Source organism: Brienomyrus brachyistius, unplaced genomic scaffold (assembly GCF_023856365.1).
Source record: "Brienomyrus brachyistius isolate T26 unplaced genomic scaffold, BBRACH_0.4 scaffold27, whole genome shotgun sequence".
Classification (NCBI taxonomy): domain Eukaryota; kingdom Metazoa; phylum Chordata; class Actinopteri; order Osteoglossiformes; family Mormyridae; genus Brienomyrus; species Brienomyrus brachyistius.
Window position 1 is genome coordinate 6441964 of NW_026042306.1, and position 23143 is coordinate 6465106.

General features: G+C 42.5%; 3 protein-coding genes across 5 annotated transcripts in view; 2 read left to right on the top strand and 1 right to left on the bottom strand.

The window, feature by feature from the left end:
- The first annotated feature begins 9735 nt into the window (after positions 1–9735).
- Positions 9736–23143, top strand: part of LOC125721017 (kelch-like protein 10) — a 106846-nt gene continuing 93438 nt past the window's right edge. Inside the window, exons 1-4 of one of the 2 annotated variants that reach the window (XM_048996929.1) lie at positions 9736–9888; positions 10418–10907; positions 11287–11898; positions 12503–13407. In XM_048996929.1, the coding sequence (XP_048852886.1) occupies positions 9743–9888; positions 10418–10907; positions 11287–11898; positions 12503–12679 (1425 nt within the window). In that variant the 5' untranslated portion in view covers positions 9736–9742 and the 3' untranslated portion in view covers positions 12680–13407. Of the gene's footprint in view, positions 9889–10417; positions 10908–11286; positions 11899–12502; positions 13408–23143 lie in introns of those variants that run through there. The other variant, XM_048996928.1, reaches the window with a different exon arrangement.
- Positions 19339–23143, bottom strand: part of LOC125721025 (odorant receptor 131-2-like) — a 69527-nt gene continuing 65722 nt past the window's right edge. The window contains exon 3 of the mRNA XM_048996953.1: positions 19339–19398. Within this exon, the coding sequence (XP_048852910.1) occupies positions 19370–19398 (29 nt within the window). The 3' untranslated portion in view covers positions 19339–19369. The remainder of the gene's footprint in view (positions 19399–23143) is intronic.
- LOC125721024 (odorant receptor 131-2-like) lies at positions 21518–23076 on the top strand. Of its 2 annotated transcripts, none has more exons than XM_048996951.1 (2): positions 21518–21545; positions 21697–23076. In XM_048996951.1, exon 2 carries the CDS (start codon positions 21706–21708, stop codon positions 22648–22650), a length of 945 nt encoding a protein of 314 aa, XP_048852908.1. In that variant the 5' UTR covers positions 21518–21545; positions 21697–21705; the 3' UTR covers positions 22651–23076. The 2 variants fall into 2 exon arrangements, with proteins under 2 accessions (XP_048852908.1, XP_048852907.1); XM_048996950.1 differs by having other exon boundaries at positions 21524–21545; positions 21682–23076.

The window sequence follows — 23143 nt, forward strand, 5'->3', positions numbered from 1 at the left end:
ACTTTTTAATTAGAGTATAGCATCAAGTCTATTAAACATCTGAGATATTGATCTGGTCAGTTAAGTAGCGGAGGGGGTGGTTAATCAGTTTCAGCTGCTTTGGTGTTAATGAAATTATGAACAGGTGAACTAGAGGGGCAACAATGGGACGACCCCTAAAACAGGAATGGTTTAACAGGTGGAGGCCACTGGCATTTTCCCCTCCTCATCTTTTCTGACGGTTTTTTCACTAGTTTTGCATTTGGTGACGGTCAGTGTCACTACTAGTAGCATGAGGCGATACCTGGACCCTACAGAGGTTGCACAGGTAGTCCAACTCCTCCAGGATGGCGCATCAATATGTGCCATTGCCAGAAGATTTGTTGTGTCTCCCAGCACAGTCTCAAGGGCATGGAGGAGATTCCAGGAGACAGGAAGATACTTAAGGAGAGCTGGACAGGGCCGTAGAAGGTCCTTAACCCATCAGCAGAACCGGTATTGGCTCCTTTGTGCAAGGATGAACAGGATGAACACTGCTGAAGCCCTAGAAAATGACCTCCATCAGGCCACTGGTGTGAATGTTTCTGATTGTTTGGTCACAGACAGACTTCATGAGGGTGGCTTGAGGGCCCAACGTCCTCTAGTGGGCCCTGTGCTCACTGCCCAGCACCATAGAGCTCGATTGGCATTTGCCATAGAATACCAGAATTTGCAGGTCTGCCACTGGCACCCTGAGCTTTTCACAGATGAGAGCAGGTTCATCCTGAGCACATACAAGGGTTGGACGCACAGGTTATGACAATTATTGTGTTATATTAGTATACTACGGGGTTAGCAAAAATATTTCTGAGCTACAGTTATTAAAGGTACCACCTTAACTTTTGGCATATAATAGCTGTGTAAAAATATTACAAAAAGTGGACCACGTCAATCAGTGGCAAAAATAATATTCCGGGGGACCTGCCCTCTAGTCTAAGTGAAAAATATTTTTAGGGAGCCACTGCTGGAAAGATAAGATTAAAGCCCTTCCTGACCCTACTTCTTAAGTACCTATGTGATCATCTGTGGCAGGGGGTCCTTAGCTCTGGTCGATATTCATTTGGGGGTCCCTGGATCAGAAGAGTTAGGAAACCCAAAATTATTAAATGAGTCCCGTTGTGGTCCTGTTTTTTATTTTTTGTATGTCTCCTGTTTAAGTTCACTGAGAGTGACAACAAACTGGAGACAAATTCCTTGTGTGATCAGCCAAAAAGCTGATTCTGACTCACATCTGGATTGTTTTCAGGGCTCTGTTCACCGGTGACTGGAAGGATTCGGGAAAGCGGGAGTACCAGTTCCCAGGCATTTCCCCAGATACGATGCAGCAGATCATGGAATACACCTACACGTACTCTGTGCTCGTCACGGCTGAGAATGTGGAGAACCTCCTGGCAGCTGCTGATCGGCTGAGTATCCTGGGCATCATACAGCGCTGCAGTGACTTTCTGCATGAGCAGCTCTGCCTCGACAACTGTGTTGGGCTTCTGAAGATCGGAGATGTCTACTGCCTCTATGAGCTGCGCCAGTCTGCATTCGACTTCATCCTGAAAAACTTTAAGGAGGTTGCCATCACCTCAAACGAATTCCCAGAACTCACCCTGGAACAACTTTCTGACATCATAGAGCAGGATGAGCTGAATGTCAGAGAAGAGGATGCGGTGTTTGACGACATCATCCGGTGGATCGAGCACGAGCCTGCCACCCGAGAGGCCCACATTTCAGCTCTGTTGCCCAAGGTGAGTATAGTTATACTATGTTCTCATTGACTTGTGTATATAACAATAGAATGCTCATTGAGTGAAGTCCTTATTACTGTAGCTAGAGACTGAACCTCCATTTCCATGTCCCATAAGTCTACAACCAAGGCTTCCAGGTATTACACCTGGGAGGAGAGTGTAAGAAATAATGGAAAACAAAACACTGAAATGTCTTACATGAAATAAGTGTTAGCTGACACATCTGAGACTTTCTATGTAAATGGCTTCAGCTAATGTACCTTTAATGTTAGGAATTGCTCATCTCCAGAGATTCACAGAAAGCACTAAGGAACTCATGAGAATTCTCTCATTTTTGTTTCCTGTGTAGATTCGCATGGCTCGTATGGATCCGGAGTACTTTATGAAGATCGTCAAAGCCAACGATCTAGTGAAGGCCAATGCGGCGTGCAGGCCAATTATCACTGATGTATTGAAGATCATACATGATCTCGACGATAAAAGTCCACGATCTGACTTTGAAAGGTCACTGATCTGGCCGTCTGGTCGGGGTCTGGGCTGGTGCGCTTCCCGGCTGCTGCGGGGTCCAGGGTGGTCTTCCGGTTTCCTCGGCAGAGGAAAAAAATGGGGTCCACAGAGAGTATATACGGGGAGTGAGAGTGTGTGTACAGCGTTCATTTCTGTGTGTCTCTATGTTGGGTGAATGTGTAAATATTTGTTTATGTGTGCATGACGGTGGGAACGTATGCTTGTATATGTGTGTGCCTGTTTGTCTATATGCATGTGTCAGGTTGGGTTCTAGACTCCACCTGAAATAACATCTCGGGCTCTATTCCCCCCCGCCACACTCCCTGCTGGTGGATGGGGCACCTGGCCACTGGTGCGTTGGTGGTTCTCGATGTCCAGGGCTGGGTGCTCGGGTGGGTGCTGGCTCGCCCTCGGCGGTTGCCTGGCGAGATCTGGCCCTCCTGGCTCTGTCGGGCCCTTGCTGGGGGGGCCCTTGGATCTCTGGGCCCAGGGCCTGGTCTGCCCTGGTGGGGCTGGCCGCTGGTGTAGCCTGCGGGCTTGCCGCCACGGCCCCCTGGGGCTCCTGCACTGTGGCTGCCGGATGGCCTCCCTCCGGAGCTCTCCTCTGCCCTTTTCTGGGTGAGGGATGCTATTCTCCCTGCGGTGGTCCTCCGGGGGCTCCCATGCCCTGGGGGGCCTCTGGCTGTCTGGGGTCCGGGCCTCCTCCGTGTCTGCTTCATGTCCTGAGGGATGGGGCTGTGGCTCCCCATACATACTACTAGACATTTACATGGAGAGACCTTTTGAACACCAGCGCGCTCACATACACAGGTGTGCACACAGGGGTACAAACAGGTTCTCACAGACACACACTGTCTTGATCGGCTGTTGCTCCTTAACATGCTCATTGTGACTCGTACAGATGTTGGTTGTTGTTTTCTCTCATCAGCAGGTATTGAAGCAGATTATCTGTGGTTTTCTTTCTTCTTTTTTTTTTCTCTTTTCCCTCGCTCTCTCTCTATTTCCCTTCTTCTCCGTTTTCGTCCTTCTGTCCCCCTCTCTCTCCCTCTCCCTCTCTTGAGGAAATAAATAAAAATAAATAAATAAATAGAAATAAAGTAGTCCTCCGCAGAGGGGGGGTGGTGGAGGGAATATATATATAAAAAAAAGAAAGGCCACTGATCCGCCCACGCCTGCCCGCTGACATCTTATTGGCCATTGGTGGCTAGAATTTCCGCAAAACCAATTGGATTGAAGCCTATGACACCCGGGCCGACCACTGGGTCGATGTAACGCAGGGGCAGGAGACTCGCCAGTCCGGCCATGGCAGTGTGTGTTTAAATGGCTTTGGGTATTGTTTTGGGGGGTTTGATGGCCACAATTTCACCAACACTACGCAGATTTGACCCCGTCGCACGGACATGGTAGCACATGGCACCGATGCACTGGTGCCACTGAAATGTTAGCGTGGCCGTAATTAATGGTTCCATCTATGTAACGGGTGGCCATTTACGCTTCTCGCCTCTAATCATAATCGAGTGATATGACCAAGAAGCCAACGAATGGACTATTATCCAGCCCATGCATGAGGAGCGACAGGATGCCAGTGCCACCACCCTGAATGGAAAGGTAGGTTAATAGGAGGGCGTCTGCCTGTGGTTACCCTCATTTTCCCCTTGAAATTGATTATGTTACATACTCAGTAGCTCGCTTTGTCTTCAAATGGTTGATTTCAATCCATAATTGTTTATTCAGTAAACGTCAGTGTTTAGATAAAACATAAATGACCTTGCATTGTCGCTCTGCATTAGTGGCACATTGGGCAGTGCTGTGGTGTCCAGCTCTGTGTTTTTGCAATTTTGCCCACAGCCCAAGACTTGTGAGATACAATAACTGGTGTTAACGTAGGAGCTTTACCCAATTCCAGTCCTGGAGGGTCAGAATCCTAAACAATTTGCAGATTTCCCTATTCAAACAAACCTAGTGAACTTAATAATTATCTGATTAAGCTGCGGTTCACAAGGGAAATGATCAAAACTAACTGTAAATTCCCTACCAATGCCCATGTGCTTCCTGTGGTAGGCTCCAGGTTCACCACCACCCTGTACCGAATAAACTTTTATGGAAGATGGATGGATTAAACATGCATTAGCTAAATGTACATTTATGCTTTCTAGATCTCCATCTCCAATCATATACAGCATAACACACATCACTTGTGAACCATCTTTCCTAGATATACATTTGTGGGGGTAACAATGGAGCTCAGACCACTTCCACTGCGGAGTGCTATGATCCACTCACGGGCGAATGGACCTTGATCGCTCCCATGCGCACTCGCCGACGTGGCCTCGGAGTAGTTGCATATCAGGGAAACATCTATGCGGTGAGTGATTCCTTTCTTGTACTCTGAAACAAAGGAGTCAAATCTCAAGATTTATCTGAGACTCATTTTTTGTCACTGCTGCTGTGTCACAGATTGTAATGCGCTTAAATCAAACAAAAGAATTCAGTGGATGAAATGACCTGCTGGGAAGGCCCATCTCAATACACATATGCTCCCTGCATATCTGGGTTTTAAACGAATACGCTTAGTAAAACTTAGATTTTTGATTATAGTTATATTCTGTAGTTCCAGACACAATTGCTCTGTTTGTTGTTTTTTTCAGTGTCTGAATACAAGTATTATTTTTAGTACTAATAAAAATAATAATAAAAGCAAAATATATTAACATAAGAAGTATTTCACTGAATTGTACAGGTTTTCTGTTGCCCAAATCCACTTTGTTCACTGCAGTTATGTTGACATGTATGTTGAACACAAATTAGTTATAAGCTTGTGTCCTATATAGACAATGGGAGGTTCTGTGCAGTCTGCTATTATAGGGCGATAATTCCTTAAGATTTCCGGACTTCGAAAAAGCTGATATTTACTAATCTGTTTGGTACCCGAGTGATCACTTACCATTGGTGTCTCCCAGGTGGGCGGTACCAACGGGGCTCATCCAGTGCGGAGTATGGAGGTTTATGACCCTGCAATTAACCAGTGGCACGCTGCACCTCCCATGAAACAACAAAGGAGCTATTTCGGCATCGCAGTGGTGGACGGCTTGCTGTTTGCAATGGGAGGCTCCGATGGCTTCAAAGTCACTGCAAAGGTGGAATGCTACAATGCAGAGAAAGGCAGCTGGTTCCGTACGCAGGACATGATTACGCCCAAGAGGAACTTCAGCTGCTGCACAGTGCCCCCCTGCATCATACAGTACGCTGCACCTCGCCCACCTGCCCCCATCTGCCTGCCTGGTGGGTAACCAGGTTACGCATCGACCGGTGTGGCTAGCATCACTGGACTTAATCAACAGAAACAGTGGACACTAACAAGAATCAGAAACATTCACCAAAATAAGGAAAATGCCTCTTGAATAATGGACTGAGGGAACAGAACTTAGACCTTACAGTGGAGTCAGAGCATAGAGGTTAAGGCACTAGAACGGCTATCAAAATGCAATTATGGCAAGACAACTGCTTTCCTTTGTTATCGGATGCTGTAATGGTTTGCTCCTGTTGTGTAACATGCCACTTGTTTGCATGCATTTGTTAATTGCCTTGTTCTCTCCAACCATTTCTCTGTCTTAGAGCATCTGACAAATGAATAATACACAGAGCACAACTATAGCAGAGCTCAGCTGGGACCTCCTGCATGCTTTTACAGCAAGCAATGAGTGTGCTCTTCTAGAACAGATTTAATATCTGGCTACGGTTGTTGGGGACACATGTGTTAGATATGTGAAATGCTTTATTCATACAAATAAAGCCCTTATATTTGTATTTTTATCACATGTGTTATCACATAAAATTTATGAGTAGTATCTTTATAGAATTTGTGCCGTGTGTGTGGTGTTCTCCATATTAATTCATATCTCAATTAAACATTATAACCAAGATGCAGCCAAAGCCCCAAAAATAAATTCTGAATATCAATCAATTAACAAAAACAATACAGAACAATGTTCTTCAACCTGATCCACAGGAACCCCCAGTCCATCCACGTTTTTGCTCCTTGCCAGACAGCTGGTGCTGGGAGAGAGCAAAAACATGGACTGCTGAGGGTCCACAAGAAACACTGATAAAACATAATATATATGCAGACCGAATGTCTATGGCACCCCCTAAAGGAGCATCATATGCGTAAAGAACTGCTTAAGGTTTCATGCCACAGGACCCTCCAGAGCATGAAAGCCAGCTTCTGCTTCTGGTTCCAGCACTTAGCCAATCTACTGACCCTTCATCACCGATTGCTGAGTTGGAAACATTCAGGTGGATCAGCTGACCTGCATGCTTGCATCCAATCAGAAGCAGCAAATTTCCCTCCATTTTCACCTTCTTTTTCTCTTATCAGCTTACAGTTATATTTCCTGTTGCTCATCTCAGTTTGTCCTAGTCAATTAATATTCTCTCATTTGTTAAGTGCTACTATTTATTGTCTTTCTGTGAGTTAAACTGAAGGTTACTTTCCCCTATAGACCGTCTCTTCCTGCTATCAGGCAATCATAGGCCAGTGGGACAGGAGGGAGGGTTCTACCCTTTTTCACTCAGGGTGACTGGAATTTTCCAAACAAACGGGCAGTTTCAGAATCCCCCATTTGTTGCGGTCTCCAGAAAAGTGTTACATATGAACCATGTGGTACAGTCTGATTAGACGAAAGCATCCCATAGAGCTGTTTCTGATCTAAATGAACAAATTCTGAATTATGACTCATGAGCTTTGTTGATTTTAGAGTTTTCTGCCATCTGGAGTAGAAAAAAACACACATTGACTTATTGCAGACTGGTGCAGCTGCATTTCTGACTTATTAAGTCGAAATTCAGATTTTTTTTCCCTCACAATTCTTACTTTATTTCTCATTATTCTGAGTACTTCTCTAACAACCAGCAATTAGTCGGAGACATCACTTCTGCTCCAGCTTTAATGGTTCAGTGAGATTTGCATACAGCAGCAGACAGGAGCGAAGGCTACAATGGCTGTATCTGCTCTGTCCAGGCATTTTATTATTTCCAGTTGTGTGTGTGAATGGCAGCCTACATCGGAACTTGCAATTAATTATCCTGTAAATGTTAAGCTGGTTTGCAATGAAAATGGGCAATAGAACTTCTCTCTTGCCTAATAAGTTGTGGTACAAGCATATCTAACGTTAATGCTTCGTGCATTAGACCAGGGGCGCTGTAAAGGGGGGGTAAACGATGACGATTCTCGGGGCCCATGACTGAGAGGGGGCCCAGAGAAGCCCCCAATAAACTGTGTGGGGGGCCCTGTCAAGATTCCTTTCATGGGACCCAAAATCCTTAGCAGCGCCCCTGCATTAGACATATATAATATGATGTCTACCGTTAATGTAATAACTGCCAATAATGTGCTAATTTTCCCCCTTAATATAATAAAGGCTGATACAGTAATAACTTACCAATATCATACTAACATATTTGAATCAAAAACGTATCACATTATTACATTATAGGCTTTATTACACAAAAAAAAAAAATGGGAAAATTGTTATGTTATTAGCAGTTATATTAACAGTAGTTTATAGTAGCTGCTATTAACAGCAGTGATTAGCTGCTACAGACCCTAACAATCACACAATTTCTTTTGACTGCTTATGATTTTTTGCACACTACTGTACACACACACACACATATATGTACATATTCATATGGTTGATTGCCCACAAAACTCAACTGTGATTAATCAGCCTGTTCTCCAGACCAAAGAACAGTGAAAACCATTCTAACTTAACCTACAAGAAGCAATTCCAGAACACAAAGAAGAAGATGTGCTAGATGTCTTTATGGGGACTCTGCATTCATGTCTATGGGCAAAACCCTAATCCCAACTAAGAAAACGTTATCCCCTACCCAGCCCCAACCCACAGTCGTTGCTGTTGTAGTTCTCTCCTACCATTTATATTGTCACAATGAACTATATCCTAAGATGTACAAGTAAAAAGTTTGTATATAGTATAGCATGAAAAATAATAAGAAGAAAACTCAGCCAGAGTGGAATTGTTTTATATAAACACTCGTGCGCTCTTGCGTTGTGTACACCCAAAATGGCGATTCCACAATAAACTGCGGCTATATCGAGTGTGATGTTAGCTGCAAAAGACGCAAGCAGATCCCAACTTCACTTTGCTACACGTGCATTGTAAAAGCAGGGCCACAAACAAAACAACACCTACGTCTCTGTACTCGATTCAAACGGAAAATGTCGCCAAATCCATTCACCATTTCACTATGTGCTAGCTAGTCATGGCGCGAGCATTAGCTGCGGACGCGAACAGCTTCAGCTTATCTTCCCACAATTCAGCTCGACTGTTTAAACTTCAGCCAAAGACAACATTCTGTGTTAAGTGAGAATTCTAACGATAAATAATAATTACTTACATCGTTTAATGGGCGCCCTCGGAATATCTGTCCTGCCACTACTCCCATCCACTTCTAGCTTAACTCGTCCATCTGTGTGGGTGCGCAAGAACGATGGGTGCCGTGAAGCTGCAGGAAAACAAACTTAAAAACCTGCACGAAAATATATTAAACGTGGAGGAGTTAGTCGGCAGAAGTGAGGAATTACAAAAAATAAAATAAAAAACGATTTCTCAAGAAAAGATCATAAAACAGGAAAATGGTCAATAGCTCATGGAGTGATATTGCACACTGTACCTTGATTAACATAACTGCTCTATAATACATAATCGATTATATTCAATAGCGTTCAGGATTTGGGTGAAGTGTACACAGCACAATAATCACTGGGATAATTCCACACTTGCTGCAATTTGTTTTCATGACCGTATTGGGGATATATGCGGTCCGATAAATACGTCCGCCTTGTGCTAAATGTTGACCAAAACAGACGGACCGCCCAGCCCAATTTTCAAGGACTATTCTTGTTCCAAATAATTGCCACAACGGGCCGACCAGATTTAGCCCATAAAATAATGTCCTGTGGACATTTGTTGCTCAATGCCTTATGTCTAAAGTGGAAACTAGGGAATAAGATGCGAACTTAAACCTCGTTCCTGACAGACATGTAAAGGACCTTTTTTGTTTTTCATTTTTAGAAACGTAGCGGAGGAGAAAAAATATGAAAACATTTATTTATTTATTTATTTTATTTCGGGAATTCGTGATTTGACTATTCTTACATAATACAAAACTTAAATTCTAAGATAAGCACGGTATACATTTTCCAAAAGTGATGTTAAAAACATTTCACTTGTTCTTCTTGTACAGCTGATTGTGCGTAGAATATACCCCCCCCCCCGCCCCCCAATCCATTTCGAGTCTCAAATATAGATTTAAAAATAAACATTACGGTATCTTAGGAAACTGTGACGCAAAGTGCGGTTTTTGCGTCTTAGAACGTATGTATACGTCATTTCGAGTGATATAAAAAAGAGAGAGAGACGAGATATCCACATTTTTGAATTATGATGGCACACGACATGGAGCGAGTACTGATGTCCCCGGCGTTCGAAGTGTTTAACAAGCTTCGGCTGGCAGGACAGCTTTGTGACGTGGTCCTCATCACCGACGGTGTTCAATTCAACGCCCATAGAGTAATTCTGTGTGGCTGTAGCTCCTACTTCCAGTAAGTAGCTGTGACCCATATATGAAGATGCGAAAACAGCAAGGAGTCAGTTTTTATCTCTCGTTAGCAATGACTTCTCCTTGGCAATAAGGCTCTAGGATGACAGAAAGTTTATATTAATATACATTATATTAAATTATATTAATGTAGGTCAGTGCTGATCATGAAATATTTCTGATAAGTGTACCACCTTAACTTTTACTATATAATAATAATAATAATAATAATAATGGTATAAATATATAAAAAGGGGACCATGTCAAACAGGCAAAACAAAGTATTCCGGGGGACTTGCCCACCAGCCCAAGTAAAATATATTAAAGGGGGAGCTACTGTTGGAAAAATAAGAATTAAAGCCCCAGGCCCCTAGTTCTTAAATGCCTATGAGATCATCTGTAGCAGGGGGTCCTTATCTCTGCTTAATTTCCATTTGGGGGTCCCTGGTTCAGAAGATTTAGAAAACCCCTTATTTAACTTTGCCTGCAAAACCGATATTTATTAGATGAGTCACTTCTGGATTGTGTTTCAGGGCTCTGTTCGCCAGTGACTGGAATGATTCAGGAAAGCGGGAGTACCAACTCCCAGGCATTTCCCCAGAAACACTGAGGCAGGTCATAGAGTATGCCTACACATACTCTGTGGTCATCACAGCTGAGAATGTGGAGAACCTCCTGGCAGCTGCTGATTATCTCAGTGTCTTGGGCATCGTGCAGCGCTGCTGTGATTTCCTGCATGAGCAGCTCTGCCTCAACAACTGCATTGGCCTTCTTAAAATCGCCGATGTCTACTGCGTAAACGAGCTGCACCAGTCTGCATTCAACTTAATCTTGAAAAACTTCAAGGAGGTTGCCATCAGCTCAAATGAGTTCCCAGAACTAAGTCTTGAACAACTTTCTGACATCATCGAGCAGGATGAGCTTAATGTCAGAGAAGAGGATGTGGTGTTTGAGGCCATCCTCCGGTGGATCGAGCACGAGCCTGCCACCCGAGAGGCCCACATTTCAGTCCTATTGGCCAAGGTGAGTATAGTTATACTATGTTCTCATTGACTTGTGTATATAACAATAGAATGCTCATTGAGTAAAGTCCTTATTACTGTAGCTACAGACTGAACCTCCATTTCCATGTCCCATAAGTGTACAACCAAGGCTTCCAGGTATTACACCTAGGAGGAGAGTGTAACAAATAATGGAAAACAAAACACTCAGATGTCTTACATTAAACAAGTGTTAGCTGACACATCTGAGACTTTCAAAGTAAATGGCTTCAGCTAAAGAAATAAAAATTTGCACTTACTGCTGTATCCTTAATGTTAGGAATTGCTCATCTCCAGAGATTCACAGAAAGCACTAAGGAACTCATGGGAATTCTCTCATTCTCTCATTGTTTCCTGTGTAGATTCGGATGGCTCGTATGGATCCGGAATACTTCATGAAAATCGTCAAAGCCAACGATCTAGTGAAGGCCAATGTGGCGTGCAGGCCAATCATCACTAATGTACTGAAGGTCATCTATGATCTTCATGATGAACGTCCACGATCTGATTTTGAGAACCCACTGATCCGCCCGCGCTTGCCCTCTGACATTTTGCTGGCTGTTGGTGGATGGAACATGCGCACGACAAACTGGATTGAAGCCTATGACACCCGGGCCGACCGCTGGGTGGATATAACACAGGGGCAGGAGACTCGCCAGTCCGGCCATGGCAGTGTGTGTTTAAATGGCTTCATGTATTGTTTTGGGGGTTATGATGGCCATAATTTCACCGATGCTGTGCTCAGATTTGACCCCGTCGCACGGACATGGCAGCACATGGCCCCTATGCACTGGCGCCGCTGTTGTGTCAGTGTGGCCGTAAGTAACGGCTTCATCTATGTGATGGGTGGCCGTTTAGACGTGTCGCCTCTGAATATTGTAGAGCGATATGACCCAAATGCCAATGAGTGGACCATCATCCAGCCCATGCATGAGGAGCGACAGGATGCCAGTGCCACCACCCTGAATGGAAAGGTAGGTTAATAGGAGGGCGTCTGACTGTGGTTACCCTCATTTTCCCCTTGAAATTGATTATGTTACATACTCAGTAGCTCGCTTTGTCTTCAAATGGTTGATTTCAATCCATAATTGTTTATTCAGTGAACGTCAGTGTTTAGATAAAACATAAATGACCTTGCATTGTCGCTCTGCATTAGTGGCACATTGGGCAGTGCTGTGGTGTCCAGCTCTATGTTTTTGCAATTTTGCCCACAGCCCAAGACTTGTGAGATACAATAACTGGTGTTAACGTAGGAGCTTTACCCAATTCCAGTCCTGGAGGGTCAGAATCCTAAACAATTTGCAGATTTCCCTATTCAAACAAACCTAGTGAACTTAATTAGCTGATTAAGCTGCGGTTCACAAGGGAAATGATCACAACTAACTGTAAATTCCCTACCAATGCCCATGTGCTTCCTGTGGTAGGCTCCAGGTTCACCACCACCCTGTACTGAATAGACTTTTATGGAAGGTGGATGGATTAAACATCCATTAGCTAAATGTACATTTACGCTTTCTAGATCTCCATCTCCAATCATGTACAGCATAACACACATCACTTGTGAACCATCTTTCCTAGATATACATTTGTGGGGGTAGCAATGGAGCTCAGACCACTTCCACTGCGGAGTGCTATGATCCACTCACGGGCGAATGGACCTTGATCGCTCCCATGCGCACTCGCCGACGTGGCCTTGGAGTAGCGGCATATCAGGGAAACATCTATGCGGTGAGTGATTCCTTTCTTGTACTCTGAAACAAAGGAGTCAAATCTCAAGATTTATCTGAGACTCATTTTTTGTCACTGCTGCTGTGTCACAGATTGTAATGCGCTTAAATCAAACAAAAGAATTCAGTGGATGAAATGACCTGCTGGGAAGGCCCATCTCAATACACATATGCTCCCTGCATATCTGGGTTATAAACGAATACGCTTAGTAAAGCTTAGATTTTTGATTACAGTTATATTCTGTAGTTCCAGACGTAATTGCTCTGTTTGTTTTTTTTTTCAGTGTCTGACTACAAGTATTATTTTTAGTACTAATAAAAATAATAATAAAAGCAAAATATATGATCATAAGAAGTATTTTTTTGATGTTTGACAGTTTTCGCTGAATTGTACAGGTTTTCTGTTGCCCAAATTCCCTTTTTTTCACTGCAGTTATGTTGACATGTATGTTGAACACAAATTAGTTATAAGCTTGTGTCCTATATAGACAATGGGAGGTTCTGTGCAGCCTGCTATTATAGGGCGATAATTCCTTAAGAGTTCCTGACTTCGAGAAAGCTGATATTTACTTATCTGTTTGGTACCCGAGTGATCACTTACCATTGGTGTCTCGCAGGTGGGCGGTACCAACGGGGCTCATCCAGTGCGGACTATGGAGGTCTATGACCCTGCAATTAACCAGTGGCACGCTGGGCCTCCCATGAGACAACAAAGAAGCTATTTCGGCATCGCAGTGGTGGACGGCTTGCTGTTTGCGATGGGAGGCTCCGATGGCTTCAAAGTAACTGCAAAAGTGGAATGTTTCAATGCAGTGAAAGGCAGCTGGTGCCGTGCGCAGGAAATGATTGCACCTAAGAGGAGCTTCAGCTGCTGCACAGTGCCTGCGCACCCCCGCTTCGTACAGTACGCTGCACCTCGCCCACCTGCCCCCATCTGCCTGCCTGGTGGGTAACCAGCTTATCATGTCTAACGTTAATGCTTCGTACATTAGACCTATATAACATGTGCCCTTGAGAGGTAAAGTGGGCTATCCCACAAAAACAAAGTTTTGAGAAAATGAGCTCCAAAGTTGAATAAAAAAAAAAAAAATCAGTGTGTCTATACCCTACAATTGATATGTATCATAGGTAGCACAGATCTCAGTATATTTAAAAGATAGATAGACCCTCAATAATTAATATTGGACAGTCATTTTTGACTGACATGTGGGATAGCCCACTTTACCTCTCAAGGGCACATATGATACCTACCGTTAATGTAATAACTGCCAATAATGTGCTAATTTTCCCCCTTAATGTAATAAAGGCTGATACAATAATATCTTGCCAATACCATACTAACATATTTGAATCAAAAACACACCACATTACTACATCATATACTTTATTACACAAAAAACGGGAAAATTGTTATGTTATTAGCAGTTATATTAACAGTAGTTTAGCTGCTACAGACAGCAGCTATTAGCTGCTATTAACAGCAGTGATTAGCTGCTACAAACCGTAACAATCGTAACATCACACAATTTCTTTTGACTGCTTATGATTTTTTGCACACTGCTGTACACACACAAACACATATATATGTACATATGTATATGGTTGATTGTCCACAAAAATCAACTGTGATTAATCAGCCTGATCTCCAGACCAAAGAACTGTGAAAACCATTCTAACTTAACCTACAAGAAGCAATTCCTGAACACAAAGAAGAAGATGTGCTACGGCCCTGCTACACACACACACACACACACACACATATAAGGTATCTGTATCTTTGTGGGGACTCCATACTGAGTTCCAACCCACAACACAATTAATCAGTGAGGAAATTCATAGTATTATCTCTTGTTATGTTATTTTTTTAAATTATTTATAATGTATTTAAAAGCCTATGGCAAACAGTAAGTTAATGAATTGAAATTACAGGTAACCACGTGCTCAACAAGTGGCTGGCAGGGAACAAGGGAAACGCTACAGACTGACAACAGGGGAGGACAAGAAAGACTGACAACACGTGGGACGAGATGACCAATGACACCTACTGGCCAAACAGGGAAGGGACACAGAATGGGACAGTTAAATAACACTGGGATTCCCTGAAGGGTTTGGCATTCCCTGAAGGGTTTGGCATTCCCTGAAGGGTTTGGCATTCCCTGAAGCCAAGCTGTTAATTATTGTACTCCACGCCACCTATGGTGATTGAATTGCAATGCAATGATTATGTTGTTCTATAATCTTATTGAATAAGTGTTATAAGTTGTTAGAAGTTATTTTTGTATTCTTTTATACTTCATTTTTAACAGTGTGATTTTTGACCTGACAGCTTTGTTTGGCAGTAAAAAACTTTAAGGGGGCAGTTTAATGGCTCTATACACAGCAATATGTATAATGGCCAAAGTGTTCTTATTGAACATGCTTAATTTATTTTTGTATACAACGTTTCAATAAATGTCTTATTTGGAGAACAAAGGCTGGAAAAAATGTTATTTGTTGTCTGAAAACCAAAATAATTTTGAGAGCTTTGTACAATTTGTTAGCAGAATTACCTTATAGACCTAATACACTTTTGAATGCAATATAATTCTCCATGGCAGTAACCCAGCTGACTGGTGGAGCAAGTTCATTTTGTCTCTGCAAGACCTCAAAGTGAATTTGAAGATCATTGTCTCCACAAAGACTATGAAGATTTTCAGGAGATACATGGAATCCACAGTTTCTTCCATTAAACCTAGAGTGCAATCCAACAAAATGTTTCAATAACAAAATTTACATTTCAAAAAGTGGCTTCTGGTTTGTCAGATGGGCAGTGTGCATTCCATACCTACTTGTAGTCATCTGGTTCTTTTTGCAGGACACCCAGAAAGCTGAATACTGTAGCAGCAAACATTTCTGTTGGTAACAGCCATTAAAGAGATTCCTCCGTCCAAAATTGCCCCCTAGTGGTGGAATATTGCAACGCAAATAATGGAGATTTCACTTCACTGTATTTTACAGCTAACGAAAATGTAATGTGTGTGTGTATACATTTTTTGTTTCATACATTTAAATGTACATTTTTTATATAACAAACAACATTACTTTATAGTTGTTTAAAAGGCAGAAACTTCAATGTACACGAAGTCACCAATAAATTACATCTATTTATCCAACATGTTATATAATATACATACTGTGTTTGAAAACTTTTCAGTTTTACGATTTCAGGACAGATCAGCCACTCTATTAGGAACATTACGCTTTTTGGTTGCGGGTGTTAGCTTTGCTGCTGCTATTACAGTTTTTACCCATTGCTTGAACACTATAGACACATGCTTAAACCAAAGTAACGTAACTTGAAGTTGTTGTTACTATACCTTAAACAAAGTGCAACCATACCTTAAATAAAAGTTCTGGTTAGCACTTTAGTTGCAATTCTGCAACACACTCACTCCTTTCTACAACACACTTACTCCTGCACACTACACACTATGTCATACATAAGACACTTCATTCAAAAATGAAATCTCAGGGTACCAGTGGGAAAACACATCTATTCAAAATACAAAACACATTGGGCAATTGAAAATACTTAGACACACACCTGAAAATGCTTACTTACAAAATGGAACACCAATCAGCCAGCTACAAATACACCTCACTTAAGCCATTTTGAGAAGTTTGCAAGCATGGAAGCAGGGAGAGCTAGAGGCAGAGGTAGAGGAAGAGGAAGACAGGCAGAGAGAGAGAGGAGGAAGTGGTCGAAGAGGCTATGCAAGGACCATTATTTCTGATGACATAAGAGCAACTTTGGTGGACCATGTCATAAACCATGGCCTGACTATGAGGGAAGCTGGGCAGAGAGTCCACCCTAATCTAAGCCGTTTCACAGTTTCATCCATAATAAGGACATTCCGACTGGAAAACAGGTATGTCTTCAACTCTCTACTCTACTCAGACTGTATCTAGAGTATTTTCAATACTGTACCATATCACATTGCCGTATCACATGTACTGTATTTCAGGGTGACTAATGCTCCTTTTTGAAGAAAAGTAGTAGTTTTGTGAAACATACGATGATAACGTGTTGAGATGTTTCAGTACTGTGTATGGTATACACAGTAAAGTACAGTATATACAGTACTGTAAAAAAGAAGCAAACCAATAACAATTTGTGGTTGCATTTTTCTACAGAATGGCTAGAAGACCTACTGGGGGTGGACGGCAGCGCCTGTTCACACAACAGCAGGAACTTGCCATTGTGAACCTAGTGAGAGCAAACAATGCAATCCGTCTCCACCAGCTACAGCAACAAATACTTGAAGATAGGCAGGTATTCAACAACATAAATCGAGTAAGCATTACCACTATCAGACGCATCCTGGTAAAGCACAACATGACCATGAAGCAACTGTACAGGGTCCCAATTGAGAGGAACAGTGTCAGGGTCAAAGGACTTCGACATGAATATGTACAGGTAAGTGTAACAGTCCTTTACATTTACAATACAGAATGGGTGCAGTCCAGTAACAGCTGAATATGTACCATTTGATCAGTACCACATAGATATATTCGGAAAGCTACACAGGTACTGTGTGGTGGGGTGGGGCGGTTCTGTATGTGTAGTAGTGTAGTTGTGTGTTTTGAGTAATGCCATCTACAATATGTATTTTTTGTTGCAGAGAATCTTGGACGTGAATGGAGCTGCTCAGCCTCATGAATTTATTTACGTTGACGAGGCTGGATTCAACCTTAGCAAAAGTAGACGACGTAGCTACTGCACCATCATTCCAAACTGGGTCCATATAATGCGCAACACATAATCACATTTCTAGATGCACTTCATGATGCAGTTGTACAGGACAGACCAGAGCCGCCCAGGTTTGTTGTTGTCTGGGATAATGTCAGTTTCCATCGGGCTGCTATCATCCGGAACTGGTTCACCAACCATGATCAATTTGAAGTTGTGTATTTGCCCCCTTACTCGCCATTTCTCAACCCTATAGAAGAGTTTTTTTCCGCTTGGAGATGGCGCGTATATGACCGCCAACCACATGCCCGCACGCCTCTTCTGCAGGCAATGGAACAGGCCTGCGGAGACATTGAGGTAAGGTCAATCCATGGATGGATTCGGCACACAAGGGGATATTTTCCCCGATGCTTAGCAAGAGCAGACATTGCTTGTGATGTTGATGAGATTCTGTGGCCAGACCCCAACAGACGGCAGGATCCATAAGTCCACTTATGCACAATTGTGTTTTTCTGTGTTTACATTAGTGTATTATTTGTTTTATTGTTGCTTTAACTGAATTTACTGTAAAGTACACGACTGTAATGTACAGTATTTAGCATTTCATTTTTTGGGGGTTGTGAAAACGTGCCTTCTGTGGAACTGAATAAAAACAGTGCAAACAAAAGCCTGCCGTGTTTTATATAAAGTAGACTAGTGTGTTGCTGCTGATTTGTAAGTGTATTCATATGATGCAAGTGGGTTTCATTTTGTCATTAGAGCGACATTTTGACAAAGGATTGTTAGGTTTTGATAGCAGAGTTTCAATTTGACATAGATGTGAATGGTTTATTTCCCAGTGTCGTGTCTTATTTTCTTGTGTGTGGAGTTTTGACATGATGAGCCAAGTTTTGCAAAACGTGTTCAAGCAACGGGCAAAAACTGTAATAATAGAAAAAGGTTTTTGAATTTTACATCATGATAAATGAGAACTATGTGTGATTACTAATTACTGTTGACTAATTTCCTGTCTGGACTTTTCCCCCCTCATTGTTAAAAGTCGTTATATGTCAGGGTGCCAGTCAGTGGCACAGACACGTTGGCCAGCTGGTCTATTCATTCAGAACCAGTCCATCAATTAGAGAATTCAGCACCACGGACAGAGATCTGTGCTACTATGACGCCAGGTCCTTTCATTGGCTCTATATATTTTTCTAGAAATAACTAAATGGCTCTTTTGTAGAAATATCTATCCAGAGACTTGGTTCCTGTACGAAGAGAATATTTTATTTTTATTCAGGCTATAAAATTACAGAAAATCAGCTATGCATGTGATCTCCCCTTTACTCCTTAAGCAGGGCACACGCACATCAACAAGTACCAATGCAGCAAATGCAGATGAACAATTTCTCACAGCTTCAGAAGAAGTCAGATTACTATGTAATTCAGAGATTGTCCAAGACTTCTGCTAGAACATTTTCTACATTTGAGCCTAATTTCAAAATAAATGGCACCTGGGTGTATTAAAAAAAGGTATCCTGGACAAACCTTTATACACGGACATTAATAACAAGGGATCCTTACTTGTCAGGTGTGACTTGGGAATATAAGCACACCAATGATGTCACTGAAATTTAAAAAACGAAAATGAACTCTGTGGAGATGTGCGTATGTCAGCAGCCCGAAAACAGCACCATCTAATGATTGAACATCTGTATTTTGATCTCCTGCAGTGTTCAATCAACACCACAAGGGGGTGCTGAAATAACATATGAATCAATTGTGATATGGTACAGTACAGTGGGTAACACAAAGCCCTGATGTAAATTTTTATAATCACTTTAAGGCTGCAGAAACAAATGATGAAAATTAGCGCTAATAAGTAGCTCCTGAGTTAGGTATAAAAGTCCTGGACTGGCCCTGCTGTCCATAATTATTAAACCGAGAGCTGATAGGTGAGATTCCAGTAGTTTTGAAAACGGAGTTGTTGTTGTTGTTGTTCGAAAAGCTTTAGCAGGAGCTCATCTCACTGGTGTTTCCTGAGAAACAGAGGCAAAGGGGCTAAGGTCATGTCTGAGGGAATGGCTTCATCAGCAACTGTGGACTAAAGGGCATATATCTTGCTTTTAGATGTTAGGTGACACAGCCAGCAACCTGCAGCAATGGAAATGTCCATTAAAGTCATGAACAAGCAGTATTTCCCAAAAATAAACAACATGGTGAGAAGAGCCCAGTGGTCTACTGTATATGGGGGTTTTCCCGGTGTAGTCAAATGATCACACATCCTTCACCCTTTTATCAAAGCAAGGATTCAGTCTAAAGTCATGTTAATATTGTGGTAGTTAAATGTTGTAATCAATATAAATAATAGTTAGGGTTGTGGTACTACAGGAAGACAACATTTTATGAGATTTCAGGCTTAGGCACTAACTCCAGTCTCTAGTTAGTGGAACAGCAGAATTTCCCTGCTGAGCTGTCGAGTGCGTGATGATTACAGAGGCTGAACGTGCTCCCTGCTCTGGGGAAGGACCTCCATCATGTGGGAGCCTGAGCTGGTCCTGCCTCCACACCTCTCCCCTGTGCTGCCATTAACACTCATCAATTATTAATGTCAGTCCTGTGATAGACGGCTTGTTTGTTCTGCTGCTGAGCAAACAGGGCTTCCCTGTGGAGATGAGCTACCTTGTGACAGTGCAGGACACCACAGCTCTCAGCCTGGGCCTAGTCAGTGCTGAGGCCTTCTGACCAACAGGCCTGATTGCAGCCTTAGTCTGACCTAATCAAAACATCACATACACTCCAATACCTACAAATGCAATGCTATAGCCTGTTAACCAATTAAACAATGACCAGAGTAGCTAAACCTTAATTAAGCTGCAGTTTACTAAAAGGACACTGCTACATAACCCCAGACAGAAAAAAATATAAACAAAACCATTGTTATTATTTTTACGATCATTAGGCTTGAGCGGGATTAACTTTGTTGCTCTGCAGTGACCTCTAGTGTCAGCTGGGCTCCTACCAGAAGGTGAGTGTAGCCTCTCCACAGAGAGGCTGGTATCAGGCCTTTACCACTTCTGGTATGGAGCAGGACTGAAAACGTAATCACAATTTTGTTACAATATACAGTAGAAGCTTGGAACTCGAATGGCTCTTATCTCGACCAACTCGGACGTCAAGCGAGTCTCTCAGATTTCTTCCGATTTGCACCTCGACTGAAATCTTGGAACTTGTCTGTTGCAGCTTGACCAGAAACTCGGAACAAGACAAAACAAAATAGTCATGCTAAAATTTGTATGGATGGAGACGCGTCTCCCCTTCCAAGCAATAATCCCTCCTTTTCTCTTCCTCTCCACCTGCCACCTGCAGTACGCCATCAGCTCACCTCAACAGAGCTGACGTGCTCATAAATTGTCACTTATTTCATGATTATTGCTTTCCTATGTGCGTTTCATGTGTATTAGCTTTGGTAATGATTTTATCATTGATTAGGTAGGTAGTTAGGTTTAAATAGGCAATCATTTGGGTCTGGAACAGAATAAATCCATCTACATTATTTGTTATGGGGAAATTCGACTTGGATCTCAATCAAATCACAACTCAACCAACCATCCAGAACAAATTAAGTTCATATTCCAAGGTACCACTGCGCTGTATCACAGATGGCAGTGGAACGTTTGCATAGAATTAATAAGGTAGAGTCAGTAACAGTAACGATAGAGTGACTCAAAGGTGAGGACTGCATCAAAAAAATAAAAGAAACAAAAAACAAACATGATGTAACACATGCAATATTCCCTTACAATCACTGAATAATTCCCTATATTGCTTCATCTTTCTTTTTAGTAAATAACAATGACAGTGAATGTGAGAAATCGTCTTCTTTAAACTGCAGATAATAAAATACAAAAAAAAGATATAAGATATATAAAGACATACAGGTATAAGACAAAAAAAGAGAGTTTCTCCTATATAAAACCCTTCATCCTTACTTGAAATGGCTTTTTAATCTACTAATAGTAACATTCCCAACAGAGATATGCATGCCCATCACACCTCACCCCAGGGGCCTACTATGCTGGACACACCTACAGAGTGCATGTGATGTCATGTGTCATTGGATTCTTTATAAACTAGAGCACATGCTACTCCAGAAATGTTTGAGTCAAGTACTCAACAGAGGCAGGTAAAGAAACAAATATATCTTTTATTGTGTCTCTCTTTCATTTCATTTAAATAGGGGCCTTCTTGGGAGAAATATATGTTGGTTTTGCTTATTGACAACAATTTGTGTTTTAATGTACATTTAATGTACATTTCAGCTCTTTTCGTTTCAGAGTTGACCAATGGCTGGCCAGAATGGTTCCTCTCTGGAGCTCAACTTCCTGTACTACCAGTCCATGACAGGGACAATAGACTTCATGACAACAATAAAATCATCTCTCGTGCTGTCCACTGCCCTATTCTTCATCTCCCTGAACCTCATCATGTTCGTTGCCATGTGGAGTAAACCCAGCTTCCGTGAGACTTCCCGCTATCTTCTATTCAGCCAAATGCTCCTCAGTGACTCCATCCATCTGGGATTCACCACATTGCTCTACTCGTGTAGCATGGCTAACATCAACCTCATCAAGGTGCTCTGCTCCATGATCGTCCTTGTAAGCGGGACAACTTTCCGCATCTCCCCCCTGACGTTGGCTGTCATGTGTCTGGAACGTTATGTGGCCATTTGTTTCCCACTCCGACACACTGACATCGCCACCCCCGGGAGAACCAATATTGCCATTGCAGTGGTCTGGTTCCTGGGCTCTGTGAACTATGTGATTGATATCATTTTTTTAGCAGCTACAGATGCCCATTTCTTCACTAAAACTATTTACTGCACACAGGAGCGCCTCTTTCTGGCCAAGTGGCAGTTTGATGTGTTCCAGAGCTTTAACGGTGTCTTTTTTGTTGCCGTGGGAATCATCGTCATCAGCACCTACACAGGCATCATGATGGCAGCCCGGTCCGTCAAGGCCAAAAAGGCCAGCAGGACGGTTCTCCTTCACCTGGTCCAGTTGGTCCTCTGCCTCTCCTCCTTCCTGTTCAGCAGCATCGAGAGAGCCCTATCTACAATCAGCTCAGCCCTCTTTATCCACCTGCGCTACCTGAACTTCTTTCTCCTCGTCCTCCTGCCCCGCTGCCTGAGCCCCCTCATCTATGGCCTGAGAGACGAAGGAGTTCGCCCCCTCTTCCTCTGTTACCTCCGCTGCAGTCGCTGGAGGATCAAACCAAGCACAAAACATTAACATAGTATATCAAGATATTTCAAAATGTAAGGAAAAAGTCATAAAGACATTTTAAAGAGATTTATATGAATTTATCATTATAAAATTATAGTTCCAGTGCTGTGGGGAGTAGGCAAGGCGAAATCTCTCAGGGCGGGGGGCAGAGTAGTGGGATAGGTCTCTGATCGTGATTAACTTTGCCAGGTCTTTGTTTCCTGTGTTTCTCCTTGAGTGTGTTTGTTTTCTTCTTCCCATGTCTTTAGATCCAGTAATTAATCACTACGTAATTTTTTCCCTACAAAAACAGCACAGCCCTGTACCATGTCTTTGTCATATTTTCCAAATCTAATGCGCCTTTCCTGTTGTCTGTATCTGTGTAATTGTTTGTGTTTACTTGCTTGCTGTCATGCTTGATTATGTGCATTTTGAAGGCAAAAAAAATAACAACAAACAATACGCTGATGTCTGAGTTGTCAGGGTCTCATTTCCCCAACTGTAACTGGTGTTTGCTAAG

Excerpts from the sequence above, each read along its gene's own strand:
- LOC125721024 (XM_048996951.1), top strand. The coding sequence starts at position 21,706 with ATGGCTGGCCAGAATGGTTCCTCTCTGGAGCTCAACTTCCTGTACTAC.